Source organism: Tursiops truncatus, chromosome 12 (genome assembly GCF_011762595.2).
Source record: "Tursiops truncatus isolate mTurTru1 chromosome 12, mTurTru1.mat.Y, whole genome shotgun sequence".
In the NCBI taxonomy this organism is placed as follows: Eukaryota; Metazoa; Chordata; class Mammalia; order Artiodactyla; family Delphinidae; genus Tursiops; species Tursiops truncatus.
Window position 1 is genome coordinate 8,506,875 of NC_047045.1, and position 22,699 is coordinate 8,529,573.

General features: G+C 44.4%; 1 protein-coding gene across 5 annotated transcripts; it reads left to right on the plus strand.

The window, feature by feature from the left end:
* The first annotated feature begins 1,770 nt into the window (after window positions 1-1,770).
* On the plus strand, window positions 1,771-22,017 carry OGFRL1 (opioid growth factor receptor like 1). Of its 5 annotated transcripts, XR_002175184.3 has the most exons (8): window positions 1,771-2,151; window positions 6,707-6,793; window positions 7,169-7,250; window positions 10,016-10,094; window positions 10,184-10,250; window positions 10,355-10,500; window positions 14,730-15,878; window positions 19,796-22,017. XR_002175184.3 is itself a non-coding variant. In XM_019929278.3 (7 exons), the coding sequence occupies exons 1-7, from the start codon at window positions 1,912-1,914 to the stop codon at window positions 15,394-15,396; spliced, it is 1,368 nt and encodes a 455-aa protein (XP_019784837.1). In that variant the 5' UTR covers window positions 1,771-1,911; the 3' UTR covers window positions 15,397-21,909. The 5 variants fall into 5 exon arrangements, 4 of the variants coding, with proteins under 4 accessions (XP_019784837.1, XP_019784838.1, XP_019784839.1 ...); XM_019929278.3 differs by having other exon boundaries at window positions 14,730-21,909; XM_019929279.3 differs by having other exon boundaries at window positions 1,772-2,151; window positions 7,172-7,250; window positions 14,730-21,909.
* Window positions 22,018-22,699: the final 682 nt, after the last annotated feature.

Below are 22,699 nucleotides of genomic sequence, written 5' to 3' on the forward strand. Positions count from 1 at the left end.
TTCATTGTGCCATCGCTTGTGTAACTACTGCACAATTTAGTGACTTAAAACAGTAGCCATTTTATTGTTTTCACTATTTGAGGGTCAGGAAATTGAGCAGGGCTCTGCTGGGTGGCTCTTTTGTTCCGTATGGCAACAGTGGAGGTCACTGAGAGGTATTCAGCGGGCAGATGGGCTGGTCTGGAGTATCCAGTAAAACCCAGCAGGATGCAGCAGGGGTTGCTGGAAGGCAGGACCTTGCTGGGACTGGCGACCAAAAGACAGACACAGCGGCCTTTCCCGCAGTCTCCGGGGAGTGGAACTTCTTATATGGCAGCTCAGGGCTACACAATAGTACGTTCCTGAGACCTCAGGAGAAGAGGCAAGATTCCTTATAGGCTTTACCTTGCAAGTTCCAGATATTCTGGAAAATCCTCCGCACCGCAGTCTGTTTTCCAAAGCAAGCCCCTGTGGTCAGCCTTGATTCAAAGCATAGGGAGTTAGACTGTACCTCTCAAGGGGAGGTGAGCAAAGAACATGAGGCCAATTGTAATCTACACACAGCCAGACCAGGAGCACAAGGGCACAGCAACTATCACTAGACTTTCTTTTCTGGGATGCTTACGGCTAGACGGACAGCATTTACTTCTGCAACGTGTTCTGGTCCACTGCCATGGGGTGATGACTCCAAACTCCCAGATCGGACCAGCTAGATTCGTGTGGCCTACTCCTGCCCCATGTTTTCTTCACTAAGCCGTTATGACCAACAAGTCTTTTTTGTGTGTCAGGTCTATTTGTGTGTCTGTTACTTATTAGTTTTAGATCATTCGTGGATCATAGTAAGTCAGGGCTGCAAGGGACGTGGAAGAGAAAATCGGGTCCTATTTGATAGGAAATTTAGGTTTAAAGTAGCTGTGCGACCTGTCCAAGGCCAGAAACTGATTAGGGGCAGAGCCACAGCCATAGTGCTTAAAGACGGGCAGTCCTGATTTACCTGTGGAATGGGCATCCTGTTCACCTATCCTCGCCCTAGAAACAGCCCATCGTCCCTGTTGTGGTCTCCTATTTCACCACGAAACATTTAGAAAGAAGCTTTAGACGTGTACGTCGAACCTGTCTACTCAGCCCCCAGTCTGTAGATGTGAGCTGAGCACCCGCCGGGCTGCGCACGTGCAGGCGTGGCCTCCTGTAGCCGGAGGCCACAATGCAAAGTTTACAGGAGTCACTTGTTCCATCGTGCTGTTTCACCTTTAGGTACTTCTAAAACACGTTTTCCCCGGCTGTCCTTCCATTTACAGAACAGACCAAGGGGCCGAGGATTCTGAGTTTTTCCTCCGAGCACAGATGCGGAGTGGGTGTTAGTGAAACCATCCACGGATGCAGGTGAAAGTCTGATGGTTATTGCTGCTTTTGCTCTTTGGATGAGGTAGCAGACAGCTTTGACTCTCTGGTCCGCGGGGACTCTGGGTGGCTGGCCAGATGCAGTCTTGGTAGCTCGGGGTTTCTATTGATGTGCTGCCCGGTCACCACCAGCTTTGTCTTCTGCCGCGGCCAATCCGTCTTCCTCCCGGACCAGCCGGGAGGGAGGGGGAGGATGTGGACGGGACTCGCCCGCAGACGGCGACGCCTCCTCGGACCCCGATCCGACCCCCGGGCACGTCCGAGGCCGAGGGAGGCGGGCCTTCCGGGGGGCAGAGCGGCGGGCGCGGCGCGCGGGGCCGGGGAGGCGGGAGCGATGGGCGGGCTCGGGCGCGGGCGGCGGTCCCGGGGCCGCGGGCTCCTCCCCGCCCTGCGCCCGCCGCTCGCCGCGCGCAGGCAGAGCGGGCTGGGCGCCGAGGTGCCGCCCAGCGCCCTGGCCGCGGCCCTGCCCGGGCCCTAGCGCCGCCGCAGCCGGAGTCCGGAGCCCCGCGCCCGCCCGCGCCCGTCTCTCCGATGGGCAACCTGCTCGGCGGGGTCGGCGTGCGCGAGCCCACCACCGTGGAGGACTGCGACTCCACCTGGCAGACGGACTCGGAGCCCGAGCCCGAGGAACCGGGGCCGGGCGGCGGCGAGGGCCCGGGGCGGGAGCCCGCGCAGCCCCCGGAGTCCCCGGAGCCCCCGGAGCGAGCCGGCGGCCGGCCCCGCGCCAGCCCCGCGCCCGACCGGGACGCCGAGGCGGCGGGCGCCGAGCAGGTACGCGGCCGGGGGGGCCTCGGGCCGGGATGGGGGGGACGTTGCCGGGAAGGGGGCAGCCCCGGGCGACTCCCCGCGCGCGGGGCCTGGGCGGGGGCTGAGCAGGGCCCCTCGTCCTCCCCCCGCCGTCCCGCTGCCCCGGGACCCAGGCCTGCGCGCGGCGGTCGCCCGGAGCCGTCCGCTGCCGGCCTGGGGCCTGAGCGCGGGCGCGACGAGGCGGTCCCTCCGGGCAGAACCCAACTTGGAGGGGTGTCTTCTCTGCCTCCGCAGACGGGTGATGGAAGGCGGGGTGGGAGGAACCTGCCTCAGAACAGAGGATTGTGAAAACCCATCTAGTGCGTGTTATTGGTTAAAACAACAACAACAACAACAACAACAACCCGGAATGAGGTGAGACTACGATGGAGCAGCGAGCCGTCTCCCTACGGCGGGAGTCCCCATCCAACGTTAAAACACCAGGGTTCCTATTCCAAGTCAGGCCTTCCAACCCAGGAGTTCAGGGCACGCTTCAAAATTCCTGTTTCACCCAGAAGACTTGTTGATCCAGCTGTGCTGAAGTCATTTGCCCACTACAATTCGGAGGAGGGGTTAGTAACGAGATAAATATCCCTTTTAACCTCTGATGGACTGAAAATAATCCAGAAAACTTCAGAAGGAGGAGCTGCGTGGCCGAGCCTCTGAAGAAGTGTGCCTGGCGGAGCTCTGACAGGCTGGTGGTCCCGGGTCAGGCCCTCCTTCCCATCAGCCATGGGGGGATGAGGGTGGGAAGTGGAGCCCCAAATCTGATGTAACCATGGGCTCTTGGGTTGAGGAGAGGAATCAGCGGTATATTTTATAGGAAGGCTGCCTTCTACATCTTGACGTTCATTTCCTTTTGGGTCAGGAGGAAACAGTCTTAGTGCAAGCTCTGTGCTATCCAGGTCATTTCCATCAACTGCAGTTTTAGGGGTGGGGTGCGGTGGGAGTTCCTGTTTTGAGTCCCCACTTTAGAGAAAACTGAGGCTTAGTAGAAGCTTGCCCAAGATCATCCAGGGAGAGAGAGGTGCAAACCCAAGTACGCCTGTCACCAGCATCAGAACTTCGGACGTGCTGGAGTCGTGAATGTAACTCTGCCCCTTGCTGCTGGGTCATCTTGCCTTGGGAGCTCAACCTCAGGGAAGTATGAGACACTGTATTCCAGTGTTTTTCTCTCCCACTTGTCTCCAAATGAAGAAACCTTCTGAAGAAGTTTGGGATGTCAAAAAACACCCGCTCAGATTCAGTCCAACTCACCTGGTCCATCTATATAAAACAGTTTTATAATTAATGTTTCTATCAGTTAATTGCAACCCCAGTAAATGGTAAATGGCGCCAACCCTTCCTTTTCCCCTTGAATGATTAATTTTTCTTCTCTGTATCACCATGTAACTTCTACTTTTTGTTTGTTTGTTTGTTTTTTGATGTAACTTCTACTTTTTAATGCTGCTTTTGACTGTCCACGTCTTCTGTTCCCTACACCCCACAGTCATTTGCAAAAACTACTGGAGCTACCTTTAAAGTCTATCCCAGACCGACTACTTCTTACCAGCTCCATTGCTGTATTCCTAGTCCAACTGAATAGCTGACAAACGACAGTGCCATTCACTGAGATGGGGAAGTCTAGGGGGAAAGCGGCATCTGAGGTTAGGTCAAGCATGCTCTTGGATTTAATATCTTATGAGACAGCCAAGTGGAGTTGGTGAGTAGTTAATTACGACTGGAGCCCCAGTCCAGGACTGGAGTCATCAGCATGTACGAGTGGAGGTATTGAAAGTCCTGGGAAGATACGGGGTCGTCAAGGAGCGTGAGAAATGTGGTCAAGCCTTGGGCACTCCTCCACTGAGAGCATGTGAGGAGGGGGAACCAGAGATGAGGCTGACCAGGGGCGACCGATGAGATGGGACGGAAACCAGGGCAGCTGTGGCAGGTGACAGTGTTTCAGGAAGGACAGGGCTTAGCTGGCCCCATGCTGCTGGGAGGTTGCCTGAGTTGAGCACCAAGAAGGACGCTCAGTGAGATGGAAATTTGTTAGGTGGCATTCACAAGAGTCGTTTGGTTGTGGATGGAAGCCTGGTTGGGTGGTAAATGGGAGAAGAGGAGATGGACGGGGACTCTGGGCAACTCTCCGGTGAGGCTTTACTGTGAAAGGGAGCAGATCTATGGATCTGTCATTCAGATGGGGTTTGGGTCAGTTCCAATTTGTGTACGTTTTTTGTTTGTTTGTTTGTTTGTTTTGCGGTACGCGGGCCCCTCACCGCTGCGGCCCCTCCCGCCGCGGAGCACAGGCCCCGGACGCACAGCCCCAGCGGCCACGGCCCACGGACCCAGCCACTCCGTGGCATGCGGGATCCTCCCGGACCAGGGCACGAACCCACGCCCCCTGCATCGGCAGGCGGACCCCCAACCACTGCGCCACCAGGGAAGCCCTGTATGTTTGTTTTAAGATGAGAGATACTACAGCATGTTTGCTGAAGGAAATGACCCAGAAGACAGGGACAGGGCTTCCCTGGTGGCGCAGTGGTTGAGGGTCCGCCTGCCGTTGCAGGGGACACGGGTTCGTGCCCCGGTCCGGCAAGATCCCACGTGCCGCGGAGCGGCTGGGCGCGTGAGCCATGGCCGCTGAGCCTGCGCGTCCGGAGCCTGTGCTCCACAATGGGAGAGGCCACAGCAGTGAGAGGCCTGCGTACTGCAAAAAACCCCCCAAAAAAAAGACAGGGACATTTTGGTGGCACAGGAACTAGGAATAATATGTTAAGGAACAAAATCGGTGGCTGAGCAGGTGAAAGGGGGTGGAATAGAGAGACCAAAGGAGCGGGAAGTGGGGGGGAGCAGGGACACTGCCTGCAGGTTGGCACATTTAGAGGATGGAGGAGGTGGGCGTTCCCGTGATAATCCTGGGAAATAGGCAGGGTGTGAGTCATTCTCCTCATTTCAAAGATGATCAAACTAGGATTCAGTTAAAAGCTTCACAAAGCAGCAGCAGAGTGAAGACTCAGCCCAAGTATCCTGACTCCCAGTTTGGGGCTGTTGAAATGACACCACGGTTTCTATAATGATCCTTCGCATTTGGTGGAGCTGAAACTGATTCAGACCTAATTAGTTAGACTTGGAGCCCAGAGCCTGGGGTTCTCATTCTCCCGCTGTCGCTGGCCTCTGGGTGTTGGTGAAATTCTCCGAGCCTGCGTTACCTTGTTTCTAAGATGGAAGCACTCCTAACTGCCTGCCAGGTGTGTTATAAGAATCAGAAGAAATAATATGTGCTTTGTACATGGAAAAGTGCTTTCTATACACATGTCGGATGATGAGTCATGGGGTTGTAGCTCAGGCTAAATAGATTCAGAAACCTGCTAGGCAGAGCTATTTTGAAACGTGTGGCAAGGACCAGAACGTAAGCTTTGCCTCGCTTATGTAACGTGACAGAGTAGCCAGTGTTAAACACCAGCGAGTTTGGTAAGTACCTCTGTACTTGTAGTAATAGTGAGAATCATGCCACTTCAGAAACGTGTGAAAACTGCCTAGAGGATGCCAGTCTGTCAGCACAGATGGGGGTGGGGGCTGAGGAGAAAAGGGTAGGGGCAAAGCTCTTAATGAATATTCAGACCTAAACTTTGTCATCTGTTTCATCATTGTCACCAGTCTTGTTGCCCTTCTGCGTGACACTGGACCCAAAGCACGTTCCTGCACGTTATAATAGTATTGATACATGGAGTTAGAGAATGCGAACTGATTATATTGACCTGTATCTTATATTTTCAAAATTATGTCATGGGGCTGGGAGTTTGGTTTAGAATTTAAATAGTGTGAGTAAACTACCACATATAAGTTACTACAATGTAATGTGAAGTTCATTCCAGTTGAGAGCTTTTATTGCTTTGTGTGTATATATTTGAAATTTTCTACCTTTAATCACATTGTATTATCACTGAATTAATGGAAGGTTATTCATACCTTTGTGTACTTGTTATGGTGCTGTAAAGGGTGGAATTTAGAAAGCTATTTAGTTTGTGTTAAAAGCCCCCTTTCCTTGCATTAATATTACTTGACTTCCAAGTACAGCTAAACATTGCAAAATTAATGACAGTTTTCTTTGAGGAATTGATTTATTATCTTAACACTTTTTTTTTTAGTGTTATGTAAAGTATTCTAAAATAAGTCTGGTCAAAGAATCACTTGTGTAACCTCTGGTAAAATATAGGTCTCGAATTCGTTTTAAGAATTCTAAGGTTTTAAGGTTTCTACTGGATACTGATCCATAACATTTGGCCTCAGTAGGCTTTTGGCGAATAATAAAGTTTTTTATTTAGTGAAACACCTTAGGACAAATGTTATTGGCTTCCACTCAGGAAGCGAGAATGCCAACAAATGTTACTTGTAAACATTATTAAGAGGACATTTATAATATCCTTCATTTATCTGGACATCTTGACACTTTTCAGGCTTTCTTTATGGATGGTCATTATTTTAAGTTTGTTCTGGAAACTTCTTGGTGAAATTATCTTGCTTCAACACGTAAATGGAATTTCACTTTTTATTTTAGGAGGCTGATTCCACTGAAGTATCTGCCAAACCAAAGAGAAGTTTTTATGCTGCGAGGGATTTGTACAAATACCGACACCAGTACCCAGTAAGACTATAGAATTTTTTTTTTCTAAAATGTAAAATATTTCTCTTCTGTTTTTGTTACTTTGTGGTGCCAGTGAGCAAATGTGCAAGGAAGGTCCTTGTGCCTTTTTTTTTTTTTTTTTTTTTTTGCGATACGCGGGCCTCTCACTGTTGTGGCCTCTCCCGTTGCGGGGCACCGGCTCCAGATGCGCAGGCCCAGCGGCCATGGCTCACGGGCCCAGCCGCTCCGCGGCATGTGGGATCTTCCGGGACCGGGGCACGAACCTGCGTCCCCTGCATCGGCAGGCGGACTCTCAACCACTGCGCCACCAGGGAAGCCCCTGTGCCTTTTTTTTGTATGTCCATATGCTGGAGATTGACTTATTTTTTCCTTTAGCAGAACTTCAAAGATATCCGATATCAAAATGACTTGAGCAACCTTCGTTTTTATAAGAATAAAATTCCATTTAAGCCTGATGGTGAGTAATCCGCTCCCTTGGTAAAAAGCAAACTTTAAATAGTAGTACCGCTAGTCATTCTTTGTTCATTCCATAATCAGTGCATTCATTGTTCATTGACTGGCTTTCCTCTGCCCTGCCGTCCAGTGTGTCCCCAGAGTCCTAGACCCTTGACCTGTGAGCATCTGCTCAGCAGGTTCTGGGGGAGTAACTTGAGGATTAGCCATCCTTCCCACCACCTGTTTACAGTGGCGACTACTATCTGAAAGGTAGTGGGGGCCATTTTTGTGAGAGGAAAAGAGATTTTGAGAACCATAGAATATTAGATTATTAAGGACCCATGAGGGAGATCAAATTCAGTTTCCTCATTTTAAAGATGAAGTTGCTGGGTCTTGATGACCGACTTGATCATAGACTTGATCATAGACTTGGATCTGGGCTCCAGAGTTCGGTGTTCTTTTCACTGTGCCAAACCCGGAAAATCTTTGGAACATAATGGAAAGGTGGTTGTTTTTCTATTAGAATAATCTTTCCTGTCGATTTTCAGATTCAAGGTCAGGGAGCTAGAGCAGCCCCTGTTCAGCGTTCCAGCATCCCAGGGAGGGAACTGCACACACTGTAGATCTCCACGCAGCTCTGTCAGATCTACTGGCCCTCCTCCACACTGTACAGTTGCCCTCCCAGGACCTTTCCTAGACCGTTAGTGAGAGGGTGCAGTCTCCGTGGTGATACGCATGACCCACCCAGGCACCAGGCCGTGGTTCGCGGTGGGCGTCCTCATTTTATCCAGGTCAAACCAGAAAGCTGGCTGCTCCCTGTCCGTAGAGCCCTTATCTCTGTGAGATGACCAGATGGCCCTGGCCGCTGCTCTTCACTCTCAGTGGAAACCCAGCCAAATCCCCAGCAGCGTGAGTCAGGGGACGAGGGTCATGGATTGCAAAGCTCTCCGAGTGGCAGGACCTTGCATTCTTTGATGAGCTAACTGGCTGAAGAATATCTAAGGAATTCCATATATTTGTGCACTGGCAGACGCACCAGTTGGTGCGTAAGAACCAGCAATGTAAGAATATTGCTGCGATGGCCAGATCCCCTTATCTTTAGTTGATTTCTGGTGTCCCAGAAGTCTGCCCTGTTTTGGAAGGAGCCCTCTTGATAAAAATGCCCTGTTGTATTGACTAACGGTAGAAAGGTACTGCTTTATTTACTAGTTGAAATAGTATTAATTAAATTAGTTAGTTTTTTAGGACGTGGAGTAAGAAAACCTTTTGAAGAAATGCAATGATAGATAGGTAATTTGACTCTGATGTGAATTTAAAAAATTTTTCCCAAAGGAATGCCTTCAAAATATTAAAAACATTGAACATAGAGATAATGACAGTATTTAACTCAATTATTTTTATGTTTCTAACAGTGAATTTATTTTTGAGGTGGTAATTTAGAACGATAACTTAAAGCAATGCATTAATTTTTTGTAATCTTTATCACAAAAGTTATTTGGAAATCTTGTAAGACTGGTGGAGGTCAGAAGTTTTAGCTAAGGTCACATAAAATGTTATTCTAGTTTATTATATAAATTACATCAACTCTCACTTTCCTTCCCAGTGTGTGTGAACACGCACGCGCACACACACACACACACACACACACACACACACACCACGCTTGTCAGTAAGCATAAGGCTGCAATGATGTATGTTACTTATTAAGTAGGAGGAGGGATAGATGGAAGGGGAAACAAATGGGAAATTATGGAGGTAAATGGCTTCAACATGCTGATGATTAAAAAACAGCCTTTTACCAAAAACCCTGAGTGTGGACCTCTAGTACAAACTGGTGATCTCTGGAGGAAACGAGAAGGAGATGAGTTACGTTTAGAAAGATATTAGGTTGTTGTCTCTTTTCCTATAAAATTGACTAAGTGGCCGCACAGTCAGTTGTGACTAGACAGATTTGGGAAGCAGAGGATTTTGCTGTGATAAGTTCCTATAGGAGAAGAACTGGATGTGGTGAAGAAGAGGGCTTACGTTTCAGAACCAGAAAGACCTGTGTTCTGCTCCTGGTTTTGTTAATGTGTGACTGAGCAAATCACACCATGTCCTCAGTGGTAAAGCGGGGCTGGTGACGCTGGTTTGAGACAGTGCTGGGCGGATTCAACGGGCTGTCTACACCCTGTGTAATCCGGCCCCCGCCGCTAGGACGCGCTCACCACCATTTCCTTTCCCTTTTCTCTCCTCCCTTTCCTCCTTTTCCCTGCTTCTCTCCTTTCTCTTCTTCCCATCTTTGTCTCCTTCCTTTCTTTTTGCCTGGCATACATTTCATTTTTATTTGATCTAGTATTTCAAGAACTCTATGGCCCTCCAGGGCAGGGGTTGGCCAACTTTCTCTGTACAGAGCCAGAGAGTAAATATCCTCAGCTTTGCGGGCCACGCAATCTCTGTTGCAACTACTCAGCTCCCCTGTTATGATAGAAAATACGTGAATGGATGTGCCTGGCTGTGTTCCAATAAAGCTTTATTTATAAAACAGATGGCAGGCCATAGGTTGCCAGCCTCTGCTTTAGAGTAACTGTCCAGTAGCGCTTTCTCCGATCTGAGGTGCCATAAATTTGTTTTTAGAATTAGACTTATTACATAGCAGAGTATATGGCATAGGGTATTCATCCTACACAAGCATTGTTGTTGTGTGCTGTCGTTAAGTTTTAACATAAGGCTTAAGCGATTCAGTCTTAAAATGCCTCCAACAATGTTTTACACGTCTGGTTCGTGTTCTAAATCTTTACTCTTTAGGTGTTTACATTGAAGAAGTTCTCAGTAAGTGGAAAGGAGATTACGAGAAGCTGGAATACAGCCACACCTACATCCAATGGTCAGTCGTGTGCTCTGTCTCGCACCTGTTTCACCATGTGTGTCTCCCAGGCAACATTAATATAAAAATATTATTTTTCTAAAACGTAGGCTTTTCCCCCTGAGAGAACAAGGCTTGAACTTTTACGCTAAAGAACTAACTACGTATGAAATTGAGGTAAGGCCAGCTCATTCCATTTGGTGTGAATTAGCCAAATTATATTGCCATTCGATGGCCCTGATAAGTCCGAGTCACCCAGCTGACTTTTCTTTTTTCATTAGGAATTCAAGAAAACAAAAGAGGCCATTAGAAGATTCCTCTTGGCTTATAAAATGATGCTGGAATTTTTTGGAATAAAACTGATAGATAAAACTGGAAATGTCGCTCGGGCTGTTAACTGGCAGGAAAGGTTTCAGCACCTGAACGAGTAAGTAAAGGCCCGCAGTGCAACCCCGGGCTGGCGTGGTGTTTTCCCCGGGTTGGAATTCTCTGTGGCTCGTAGAACAAGCAACAGATGGGCTCAGGAATTTGCATTCAAAAGCTCGTCTGAAATGCACTTCATTCCTGTTCTGTATTCTAAAGCAAAACAAAGTAGCAGCCAAAACAGAGTGACATTCCAGGTAGAAACGCGGCTGCTCGGTTTCAGAGCTGTTTCTTCCTGAAGCATCTCCGCTGTCCCCAGCCAAGTGTGGCCTCGCTCGCTCTTTACCCCACGTTGCTTGACCTTTGCGGTTGTTGTTTGTGGACACTTTTCCAGACCCATCCCCTAGGCTGTGAGATTCTGCTAGCTCAGCACGCTTCTCAGGCACAGTGCTTTCTTAGATTAAATCCATGAATTAAGCCTATGACATATAAAAATCATTTCATAAGACTGACAGGTACTCATACATTTTACTAAGAACGAGGGAAAATTAGAATCTTCACCATTTAGGTCAAAACCAGAAGCCCATTTTTGGTTAATAAAGCCAAACACCTGGAAGAAAATTTTACCAGTTTATTTGGAATTGATTTGCTATATTCTTTTTTTTTTTTTGCGGTACGCGGGCCTCTCACTGTTGTGGCCCCTCCCGTTGCGGAGCACAGGCTCCGGACGTGCAGGCTCAGCAGCCATGGCTCACCGGCCCAGCCACTCCAGGGCATGTGGGATCGCCCCGGACCGGGGCACGATCCCGTGTCCCCTGCATCGGCAGGCGGACTCCCAACCACTGCGCCACCAGGGAAGCCCTGCTATATTCTTTTGCTTGGATATTTATAACTTTCATTAACACATATGCCCAAAGTTGGTTTTTGTTTATTATTATTTTCTTTGCATGCAAACTGGCTTTTTTTTCTTTTTAATTATAGGGTGACTTATGAGCACTGGACTATAAAACCAACTTTAAACATTTTTAGCACATTGTAATTAGCTGAACTGGGCAAGTACTAAGAGAAAAAAAAATTAAAACTAACCTAAGAAATTTTTCTTTGCCCCAAACAGAATTTTTTGCATTGCTTAACTAAATTTTTTGTGCTTTCCTAGAACTTTTATCTTGCTTGTGTAAAACGAGTACGAGTACAATATTGTTTAAGCCTTCCATTTACTTTATTAGTCATAATCAACGCTGTTAAAATGGTAGCTTGCACTAAAACACGCAGGATATGGGCATAAAGCATTATGATCTTGACGAGAAGACCCATTACCTCATAACTCAAGTTCACTTTGATTTCTGTAGAGCACTTACAGCAGAAGTATATATGCCTCTGCCTAGGCAATGCAGGTAGCTATCTCTGGACAGAGTTTCTAAGCACTTATGTCAGACTGTCACAGAAAGCTGTGTGCAAGTAGCCTGTTGACATGAAGGCTGGCAGAAGGCAGCCTTTGAAGAGGATCTGGTAGCATCTCATCTTCCATGTACCCACGACTATCTTTAGAGAATTTCCAGCTGGTTTTGTTTTGGTCGGAATAGCAATCATACTTAGTAAATGTTTGTTGAATGAATAATGAGGAACAAAACAGGTTTGTCTGCCTAAATCCTCCTTGGGGTTTTATTGTCAGATCTTCAGATTAGTAGCTGGAAGCCGCCCTTCCGAAGGCTGTCGTTGAGTGATGTCCTAGCTTGGTGTGGGGAGGGGAACCTGACCCCTACTGCCCCATGCTGCTCCCTTTCCACCATCATTTTTCCTTTCCGTGGGTATTGCTTACAGCTTTTACTTGTGTTTTAAGCTGTATGACATCTTGAGTTTTTCACAGTAAGCAGGGAACTCAATACATTTATCGTAGCCTAGCGGATAAAAACTATTGAATGAAAATCAAGTGAAATAAAGTTTAGTGAACAAGTGACCATGACTAAAAGAGGTAAAACATTTTCAAACACGAGAGTGCAGACATATAGACCAACCACGAAGATGGATTTCCAATTTTATTTGTAATCACCTTGGATTACGGAGCTGTATTTTAGACCCTGGAATCCCCTCTCACTTTTACTTTCTGTCTCCTGGTTCTTGGCTTTTGTGTGTCCTTTCCTCGCTAACCTGCTCTTCCTGACAGCTTCAGCCCTTCTTACTACCCTTACCGCTGTCTGGAAGCCCAGCTTCTCTCTTTGATCTGCTACGCGACCCCAAAGTCTACTCACAACTCTAGGCGTGTGGGGTGTTTTTTTTTGTATTTCTCTGTGACATTTATTTCAAATCATACTGAAACACCCGATTTCTTTCTTGTATAATTTTGTTCTATAATCCTGATCTCCACTCTCTTTAACCCAAGTGTTTGTCCTTTTCTACTGTTATGTAAACTTTTTAATTGGAGAACGTGTTGATACAGATAAGTGTACACAGAAATTTTATCTTGGTCATTCATCCTGGACTGGATATGTGAAACTGAGCTGCTTGCAAATATAGTAAATTTTGTTGTGTCGTGTAACTCTTCTTTGGGATTTTTAAAGGAAAACATTCTTCTGCTTTTCCATATCTCTCTTTCTCATAGACTTATGAAGCAAATGTTGGGATTTTTACCACCAAGTTTTTAGAGTATGCAAACTCTACATTGGATCAGTCTTGCTGATAAAGACATTGTCTTAACTTCACTCAAATTTGTATTGTCTCACAAGACCGGTACTTCCTAACTATTAAAAAATACAGATTCATAAGACTGAAATGTATCTGTGCTACATTGTACCCTTTGGCCTTCAAAGAGTCGAATAGTAAGAGAACACTATTTTGGTAAACATCCAGGAGGCTGGAGATAATGAAAACTGCTGGACTTGTCATTTCTAGCGTCTGGTGAGCCCACATCATTAAGGGTTTAGTTTTGTCCAAACTAACTCTCTTCTTAAAATATAAGGCCATGGAGCCACGCCCTTCCATCCCTCAAATAATTCAGTATCCTCTTCCATGCTTCCCAAATAAGTTGCTAGTTATTCCTAAGTGAATACCAAGCACTTGTGGAAGCCAAGGCAGGTGTATGCGATGCTTGTCTAAAGTTCAGTGTCTGAGGTATAGACAGGTTTGGGGAAGTGAGGAATAAGTGGTGCAATATTGGGTGAGTAACTAACCCGGGCTGGTGATGACACACATGATTAATACATGGACCTGAAGGTTCCCTTAGGATGCAGCCAGGTATTTGTAATAAAGCAACTCTTGGGCTGAGTGAGGTAGGGGGGCAAGATTATGAATCGTGACAAAATAGGTTTGGAAAGTTTTCATCTGCTAATGGCTTTAGTTTTGGGACAAGAAAAGAAAGATGTTAGTGCAATCTGGGGAAAGAGGAGTCTTTGCAGTCAATGCCATTAGAAGTAAAATTTAAAATTCTGTGATAGGGAAAGAGGAGGTGAGAGAGAGGCCACAGACGGAAGAGAATGAGGTGATTAAGGTGGGATAGGTACACATAAGGTAGTCCTTAGTACCAAATCTGAATAATACCAATACCAATAATTATACTGATGTTAAATAGTGTCTGAAATTTATCGAGTTCCACATGCTCTGCATATATGTCAGCTAATTTGATGCTTACAAGTGCAGTGAGGTGTGGGCCCTTCCCCCACGTTAAAGATGAGGGTACTTGAGCCTTAGGGGTGCCGTGATCTCATGTAGCTGTTGGCGGCTAGGGTGTGAATTCGGTTCTGACTCCAAAGTCTATACTCTTTGCTCTGCTAAATAAGTCACTTCTGCCTCCTTTGTCGGAATTGTTCCAGCAAGGTAGAACGGTTTCTGCTGCTTTCCTTCTGAGTTGCTTGATATGGTGGGTTCTGCTGGCCCGCTGACCCTGTAAGTCGTACATTCGGCTGTTAACCAATGCTCGGCACTGTTTACCTGTGACAGGTACGATACGTTTGTGTAGTAGATAGTCATCTTCAGTGTATTTAACAAACAAACAGCAATTCGACATCCATGGGAATACATTGAAAATCTAAATGTTTTTCAAGTACAAAGAACTAAAGGAAAAAGGAGAATTTCTTTTATGCATTGGAGTTTTACATAGATTGGCGTTACACTGAGGTACAGGGGTTTCACATCTTGTTTTATTCTTCTTAGCGGTGTCTGCTACGACTTTTAGCCAAGTCATTACAAGGCATGTTTTCCCAGCTTACTCTTCCATCAGAAATAGTTTCCCAGTGGTTTTTAGGCCCCTGCTTTCCGCCACCTAATTTTCCTCCTTCGTTGTATTCAATCCTCTTCCAGGTCTCAGCACAACTATTTAAGGATCACTCGTATTCTGAAAAGCCTCGGCGAGCTTGGATATGAAAGTTTTAAATCTCCTCTTGTAAAATTTATCCTTCATGAGGCTCTTGTGGAAAATACCATCCCCAATATTAAACAGAGCGCCCTGGAGTATTTCGTGTACACAATTAGAGACAGAAGGGAAAGGAGAAGACTCCTGCGCTTCGCCCAGAAACATTACACGCCCTCGGAGAATTTTATCTGGGGACCACCCAGGAGGGAACAGCCCGAGGGCAGCAAAGCCCCGAAGACCCCCGCCCCGCCCACCTCGGGGCATCACAGCCAGACGTCTATGCACAAAAAACCCAAGGACTCCAAAAATCCCTCTGCAGCTGGGCGTGTAAATAGCAAAGCTGCCGAAGACAAAAAAGTGACACCTAGGGAGCCGGAGGAGGAGACAGACTGGCCCAGCTCAGAGGCCGGCAGCGAGGCTGCCGGGTCAGGAGACCCAGAGAGAGAGGGTGATGCCGACGATTCCCGTCCTCAACCAGAAGAGACAATTGCGCATGCGCTGGAGAAAAAGGAGAGTGCGTCTCCCTCTGAAAAAGATGAAGAGCGTGAAAAGCGTAACAAGGACTGTGAGAGTCCCGGAGAGACAGGTTCCCACGATGACGCACTCTTACAGTGAATTATCAGGAAGCCCACAGACCCGTGTGGGTGAGGAGCAGAGGCCACGTTTCGGAGGGTAGCCGGCTGTTGGTGATCTCTGTTGTAAGCATTTAATTGTCACTTGGTTTTGATTTTGGATGACAGTGAATTTAATATTTAACCAGAAGTCTGAAGACAGGACCCAATTCATGAATGCATTCTGTAACACTTTGGGGACGTGAGTTTTCGAATCCAGTACACAACAATTACTTTTAAATTCTTTTCAGTGTATCTGGAAATAACCATGTAGTCTTCGATACAGCAAATAAATTCTTTGGAGAGACTCCGCTCTACATGAAGAAAATCAAGTGGATAATTTCGTTAGGTTGCCACCCCTTTGCCCGTTTTATGGATTCCTTTGTTTTTAAGCTGCGAGAAAGAATTTGGTCTTCTCAGATGTATTTGGAAGAAATTGGGAGTCTTTTCATTACAGCACCTCAGCATGCTTATTTTTAGTTTCTGGTAAGTGGGATGGATGTTCTTGGGGAGATATACTTGCCCCTCCCCGTTTGTCGGTCCTGCTGTTTTTCCTCTTCCCCTCTCCATTCTCTCCCTCGTTGGCCACTTGTGTCGGCGGGCACGCGCATTTCTAGTGTACATTCGGATGATCTACTACAGTGACATTTACGTGGCGTAGAGGGAACTGTCGGCTGTATTATTTCAAGAATTTGTTTAAAATAATAAAAATGGTTTTCTGTGTTAAGTGCTTAAAAACAAATTTTGATGCAAAAGTCCAAGAAGAGAATTTTGCCTTCTGTGGCTGTTCTGCACAAATTTGGTGCTTGTTTCTGAATGCAAATGACTAAAGAATTAAAAAATAAGAAAGGAAATTATTCGTTTTCAAAAGGCACGCATCTGGCACTGGCAACAAGGCAGTGGTCCCTAAAACCATGAATATCTCAGTGTTATGTAGACTATGACATTAATATGGCTTAGTCCACAGTATATCTTTAGAAAAAACATAATCTGCTGCATCTCTAAGTTGTCAAAGCTCGAAATTGAGAACAGACTGGACATCCCATGTATTCAGTTTTAGTAAGCACTGAATGTGTTAATATTGGGTAAGAGCAAATAACTTTCTTGCTTATACTATTATTACTAATTATTGCGCATTCGAAAACAGTCAAACACTGTGGTGAGAACTTCAGAGCATACGTACACATACAGTGAAAGCAATTCACAGAAAAAATTTTTCTTCATTTCCTTTAGAAAGGAATTGGCTTTTGTGTGTTTCTTAGGCCCTTAAGGGAAGTTCTATTCACTTTAACCCTCAGAGAATTTTTACTATGTCCTATTTTTAAATCACATTATGTCATCTTCTGCTACCTTTATTGACCAGAGGATTTTTAGCAGAGGGTTTCTAGAAAATAGACACACAAGTAGTATGCTTTAGAAGGGTTACATTGCCTTGAAGTTTACATGAAACAGCATTGTTGCTCAAATCTGACTTATTTTATATGAATGTGAGTAACGCTCATGTTATATATTGTATTCCAATAAATATAGAATATTTTTTCACTATCATTTCTCATAATATGACAGTTTTTGCTTTCTACCGTTTAATGAAGTGAGCATTAGGATTTGGGGAAACCATTCTGCTTTTGCATTTCAATTTCTGTGTTTTTTCACATGGACCCTCTAATGGCCCCATCGAGCTCAATAAACAGTTCTACAGCTTAGCGCATGAGAGTAGGTTGTCACATTGGGCTGAATTGTAGGAATATGATTCATTTGAAACACCTTACCAATTTTGCATACATGATAAAGTGTTCACACCACTTTCCAAGTGCATAATGTTAAAATTTTGTGACCAGATATTAAAATATTAATAAGTGGACAGATACTAAAAGAAATGGATATAATCTAAATCACTTAGAAACTAATAGTATATCAGAACCCTTAGAAGTAAAAATGTTTCATTCAATAATTTAACTTTTAGCGTATTCCTAATTAGGGGTTTGATTAGATTGTACTGTTTAATTTGAGAATATTTAGTGTCAAGGGAAAACTGCCTGGCTTCCACTGAAAACAGTGGCCTTTTTCTACCATGTTGTTTTGAAATGCATACTCATGTGAAACAGTATGATTCCTACGCTTAATCTGTAAATAACTTACGAGAGAATTCTTCAGTGGAAACAAGTGAGAGGATGACATTCCTTTTGCAGATAAAAATTAGGAACGTCTAGAGTTTTTTTCTATTAAGAATACTCTGTACATTCAATAGTTTTACAATAAGATCTGTAGGTGTGTCTTTAGGTGTGTGTGTTACGACCTGAAACAGCCCTCTGGGTTTGACTGTGATGTTTTGTATTTTTAAGAACTACCATGTGCTTGCAGAAACTAAGAAGCTGTTATCAAAATGCAGTGGAGCATGGCCAAATGACTAGAAGAAACTTTATTGAATTTTTGTGACTATATAGACTTTATCATTGTACCATGGACTGTGAATATACTAAGTATTGGCTATTGATAAAATACTAATTTGCATTTCAGGCAAATAGATGTTACACCGCTTGGTCAGTCTAGTATATTTCTAATATTTTGTGCTTTCATATCCCAAAGGAGACGATATATGTGAAAATATTTTGAAATACTGTAAAGTGATATATAATGACAAGATATATTTCTGTAGAGAAAAAGTTTATTATATTAAGAGTATTGTACCATTATACATCCTTATGCTCAATCTCATAAGAAACTGAAAAGAATCATGACAGAAGTGAAAATATGTCTGCTTTCTCTAAGTCATGTCCAGTTTTCAGTTCAAAAATTATTTGGTATAGTTTTATTTTGGATTTTAGTTTTGAGAAACAACCATTTTGAGTTTCAAGGAGAAAACAAAACTTATGACTCTGGAGTTACCAGAGAAGTTCTAATATTTTTTGCTAAGTATTAAAAATATAAAGATTGTGTTTAAAAATCACCTACTTTGTCTCTAGTTTTTACACTTTAACCTGACAGAAGGAATGCTCTGGTGAAAAAGGAAAAATATTGTAGTACAGTATTACATTTGAGTTACTCTCTAAAAAATCATTTTAGAAAGTAAACTTCCTTATCAAGTTGTCAAAAACTGGTTGAACTGATGGAGAGGGAATATTTGTTTAATTGTTTCAAGTTAAATTTCCCAGGTTTATAGTAGAGTTATGGTTGAGTGTATAATCTACTGAGTAACTAAATCAAGCCAGTTTCTTTGTCTTTCTATAATTGAGGCTCTTCTAAAAGCTTTATTTTCTAACCTGAGAAAAGAAGGGCGTTCTTGATCTTGCTTGATTGTAATTGCATCTGTGGGTCTCTCAAGTTTATTTGGGGTGAGTGGGGACTCTTTGTTATAGGAGTAGTTTTGAAGATTTCTATTTTGTTTCCCACTTAAAAAGTTCCAATTTTTTTTTCCTTTGGGGTATATCCATTAAGTGTAAGGTAGGCTGAAGTTAGACAAGCAAGAATCATTTCAAAGTAGGTGCAGTTGCAGAAAATGATGGCCTGGGTCAGTAGGATCTGGAAAATTAGGGGTGTACAAAGGGTTGACTTCTTTCAATTTAGAATTCTTTAGTGTTTATTCCATGAGCGTATTTGTTGAGTAATCTCTAGGGTGACAGCGAGTACACCCTGCCTCTTTGCCTGTTCCAGCCCACCCAGCAGACTGTGCTTAGGGACAGACCACGTTTTAGAAATTCCTTATTACTGAAGTTAATAATAAAATAATATCGTTATAAATATGAATGCCTGGAGGTGTCCAGATGTGCCTTAACTAATGTGAATGCTTTTCATTCAGAAGTTTAAATTTTTACTTCATTATAAGATCTTGCCATAAGAAACATTCCAAACCGTGAAGATCAGTTAATTTAATGAAATTTACTTTCGTGCTTTCTCATTTTGGAGACATTTCCATTTGTATCAGTAACATCAGTTCAAAAGGAAGTGTACTAGCCACAGTGTTCAAAAATGTGTTACATTTGAGAAAGAAGTAAGATCTTACAGCAGAAAGATTAACTTCATTGTTACATTTATTTATGCTTCTGCCTAATTTTGCTACACCCTGTAATTTTCATTGTAAACATCTCTCAGTTACTACAAGTGATATTAATCTGTGTTTTACTTTTGCTTTTAGATACAGAGGGATGTAGAGAATGGAATTCTATTAGAGAAATGATTTAAAAGTTTAATTCCAGTAGATAGTTGGGGGAATCTGAAATTAATTTGGACTTTTATGCTGTAATTTTATTAGAAACATTTAAACAGTACTTGTTCTTGCTTTTTCCCTAGATTAGAGAGAATGTTTTTTGTCATCTTCTGCTTTTTCCCTCATCTGTTGAGAAGTTTATTGTTTTAGTTACTTGTGGGAAATAACTTCTTAATATGTTTGTTTCCTTGAATTAAAGTGTTCACGTGGAGGATACAATTAACTGCTTCGTTTTATGGCCCAAACTCTTGCCTGGAGGTTGAGTTCAGAGATGGGGAGGTGGCTGAGAACCAGAGTGGGCGTCCTGGTGAAGGGGCACGTACACTGGGCTGCATCCTCTCCAGTAGAGGAGGGGTCTCCGGAGCCTCCCCTGGATGCCGAGGGTGTCGGACCCCGTGATCGCTGTCTTCTGAGGAAGGTGGGCCACCTTGGACTTCATGCACAGTTTCACTGGGTATCAGTTTTCATACAATACCTGTTATAATTCATTCGTCACCATTTTGCAGTTGTTTAGGAAATTGTGAGCAGTTGGACACCTGCTGTGTAAATTACAGCTGAATCTTTCTATCTCGGGAAACATTGAAATACCAGTTCTGCCTACCCCTCTCGCCAGTTCAAAACTTCTGATTTCCATCAAAAATTATTTGGGGTTGTTCTTTCAGAGGTCTCTATATAAAATTCTCCATAAAATGCTTTAGTGTAAAGACGAAGTGAAAGGGAAAAGGCACCAGTGCGCACTTGTTATGCTGAGAGACCTTTTTTAGACAAATCAGAAACCTTATATATTTTAATATGAAAAATATGTTGAAGCTATAAAGTTTATCATATTTTTGTTTTTAAATTATAATGGAGTTTGTGGAACAGTTACATTAACTAGAGAGATTCGTTGTGTAATAAGCTTTGGTCCTAAGAAGTGTCCAAGGTCTGCAGTCATTGGTCAGATGAACACCTTTTTCAGTGCTGGTGGGTTTAGTTTCATGTGGAGAAGAGGAAAATAACAATCGAAACAAAAATTAGAAACAGGCACTAGAAACTCACTATAGAAATAAAGATGTAACTGACTGTAGGTTTGTGGAGTGCCAGAATTTACTGGAATGAGGAACAGATGAGGATGCAGAAGCTTTACGGTGGGAACGTGCTCGGTGTTATCCGTGCCAGGGAGATCTGGACTGGTGTGAATGGGAAGCAATGCCGTTCATGCTCGCATTTTCAGCCTGGATTCCGCTTACCCCACAGTAGATGGAAACCTTTCACAGACTGAGAGGAATAATCACATGATGCGCCACCAGGTTGAATTCCTCTGCCCGTGGTTCTACTGACAGGAAGTTAAGTGGAGGCAGTGGCTGCAGAGACGGGAAGGAGGTCCCGCGCTAGGCTGTTTCTAACCATGTGACTGTACCCCACGCCGGCGAGAGCGACGGCGTCTTCCTCGTGTGGCACCACCGTTAAGAGCAACAAACCAGAGCAAGGGTTTGACAAGCGTTTTGTTCTTTGTCCTTTTTTGCTTGTTTTTGTTTTGCGGTACGCGGGCCTCTCACTGTCGTGGCCTCTCCCGTTGCGGAGCATAGGCTCGGGACGCGCAGGCTCAGCGGCCATGGCTCACGGGGCCCAGCTGCACCGCGGCATGTGGGCTCTTCCCGGACCGGGGCACGAACCCGCGCCCCCTGCATCGGCAGGCGGACTCTCAACCACTGCACCACCAGGGAAGCCCTGTCCTTTTTATAAGAAGGGTGTTTCCGTGTTTCCCAAGTGAGCTGTCCACTCCTCTTCCGTGTTACCTAAGAAGATAGACGGCTAACTGGGTCCAGTCACCGCTTCAGCTGGGAAACTATTGTGTCCTTTGTATTTTGAGTATTTCAGGAAAATGGGTAGATTCTTAGAAAGATGTGTGCTTTCCTTCCTGCATGAGCGCTGACTCTCCAGCAGCCGTGGGCCTTCTCTGTGCTCTGTCATCTCCTGCAGGATGAATTACAGAATGCCGTGCACGTCTGTGCACACCAATACCATGTGTATGTGGTAGGAGCTGTAGCCAGTTTCTGGATCTGTATGGTACTATGAAACACTTATTTTATAATCCTGTAACTGTATGGCAGTGTTATGCCAGAAAATGTATAAAGTGCAGTAGTGTCTGTTGTTTACTGCTGTATTTAAAAATACCGTTTCTGAATCTATATATTTAGAGTTCTGTTATTTTTAATAACTATTGCCAAATATACATCCTGTAAAACGACCAAAAGCCACTTCATCTTACTTAACATTTTAGCATTATGCTGATTTTGCATGATTAAAATATTTTTAAAGAGCTGGAACAAATGACTTTGCTGTTTTTCTATGATTAGACTTTTTTTATGGTTATGGTATGAGATCGACATTATTTCCCTTTTATCCCCTAAAATAAATATTGTATTTTGAAGAGTGAAATCTTATTTACACAGGCGGTTATTTTTGTCGGGAGATTTTGGAGGGCAGATCACACGTGTAAGTACCTGGATGTTCACTGTTCTCTCTTTTTTTCACTTTTCTCTAATGCAGAGTTTTAAAAATATATTTAATATAGATGACTGAAAATGAATAACTCATGGAGGGGACAGATTTTTTTTCACTTAATAGAGCTCATCTTCTAACAACATTTTTTTGATTAAGAAAAATGCAGCTGTGAGATGCAATTGAGGGCGTTGCTCGAGATGCCGCAGGACAGCGGGGATGAAGGTGAGGAAGAGCATCACGTTGGAGCTTGCCTGCGCTGACCTGTAGAGGCGGGAAAAGAGCGTATGAAAGAACTAAGAACAAACTAGGAAGAGTCAGAATGAAATCACATTGTGCATAATTGAGAAACTCAGAGAGAGAGAGGGAACAAACCACAGCCATGGTGCGAGCAAGCATGATTTTAACTGCAGCCTTTGGGATGAGCTGTTTAGGGAGAGAGCAACGCACACAAGCAATTATCGTCCTAAGGGAAGAACGGACACATTCTGGTAACAGAAAATAGAGATGTTTGCTTTTCCCCAAGGGTCAAATGTCAGAAGGCAACCTAAGATCTTAAAAAGATGGAGATTCTCAGTAGAGTGAAAAAAGCAGGACTGAGCCTACATTTCTTTAAGAA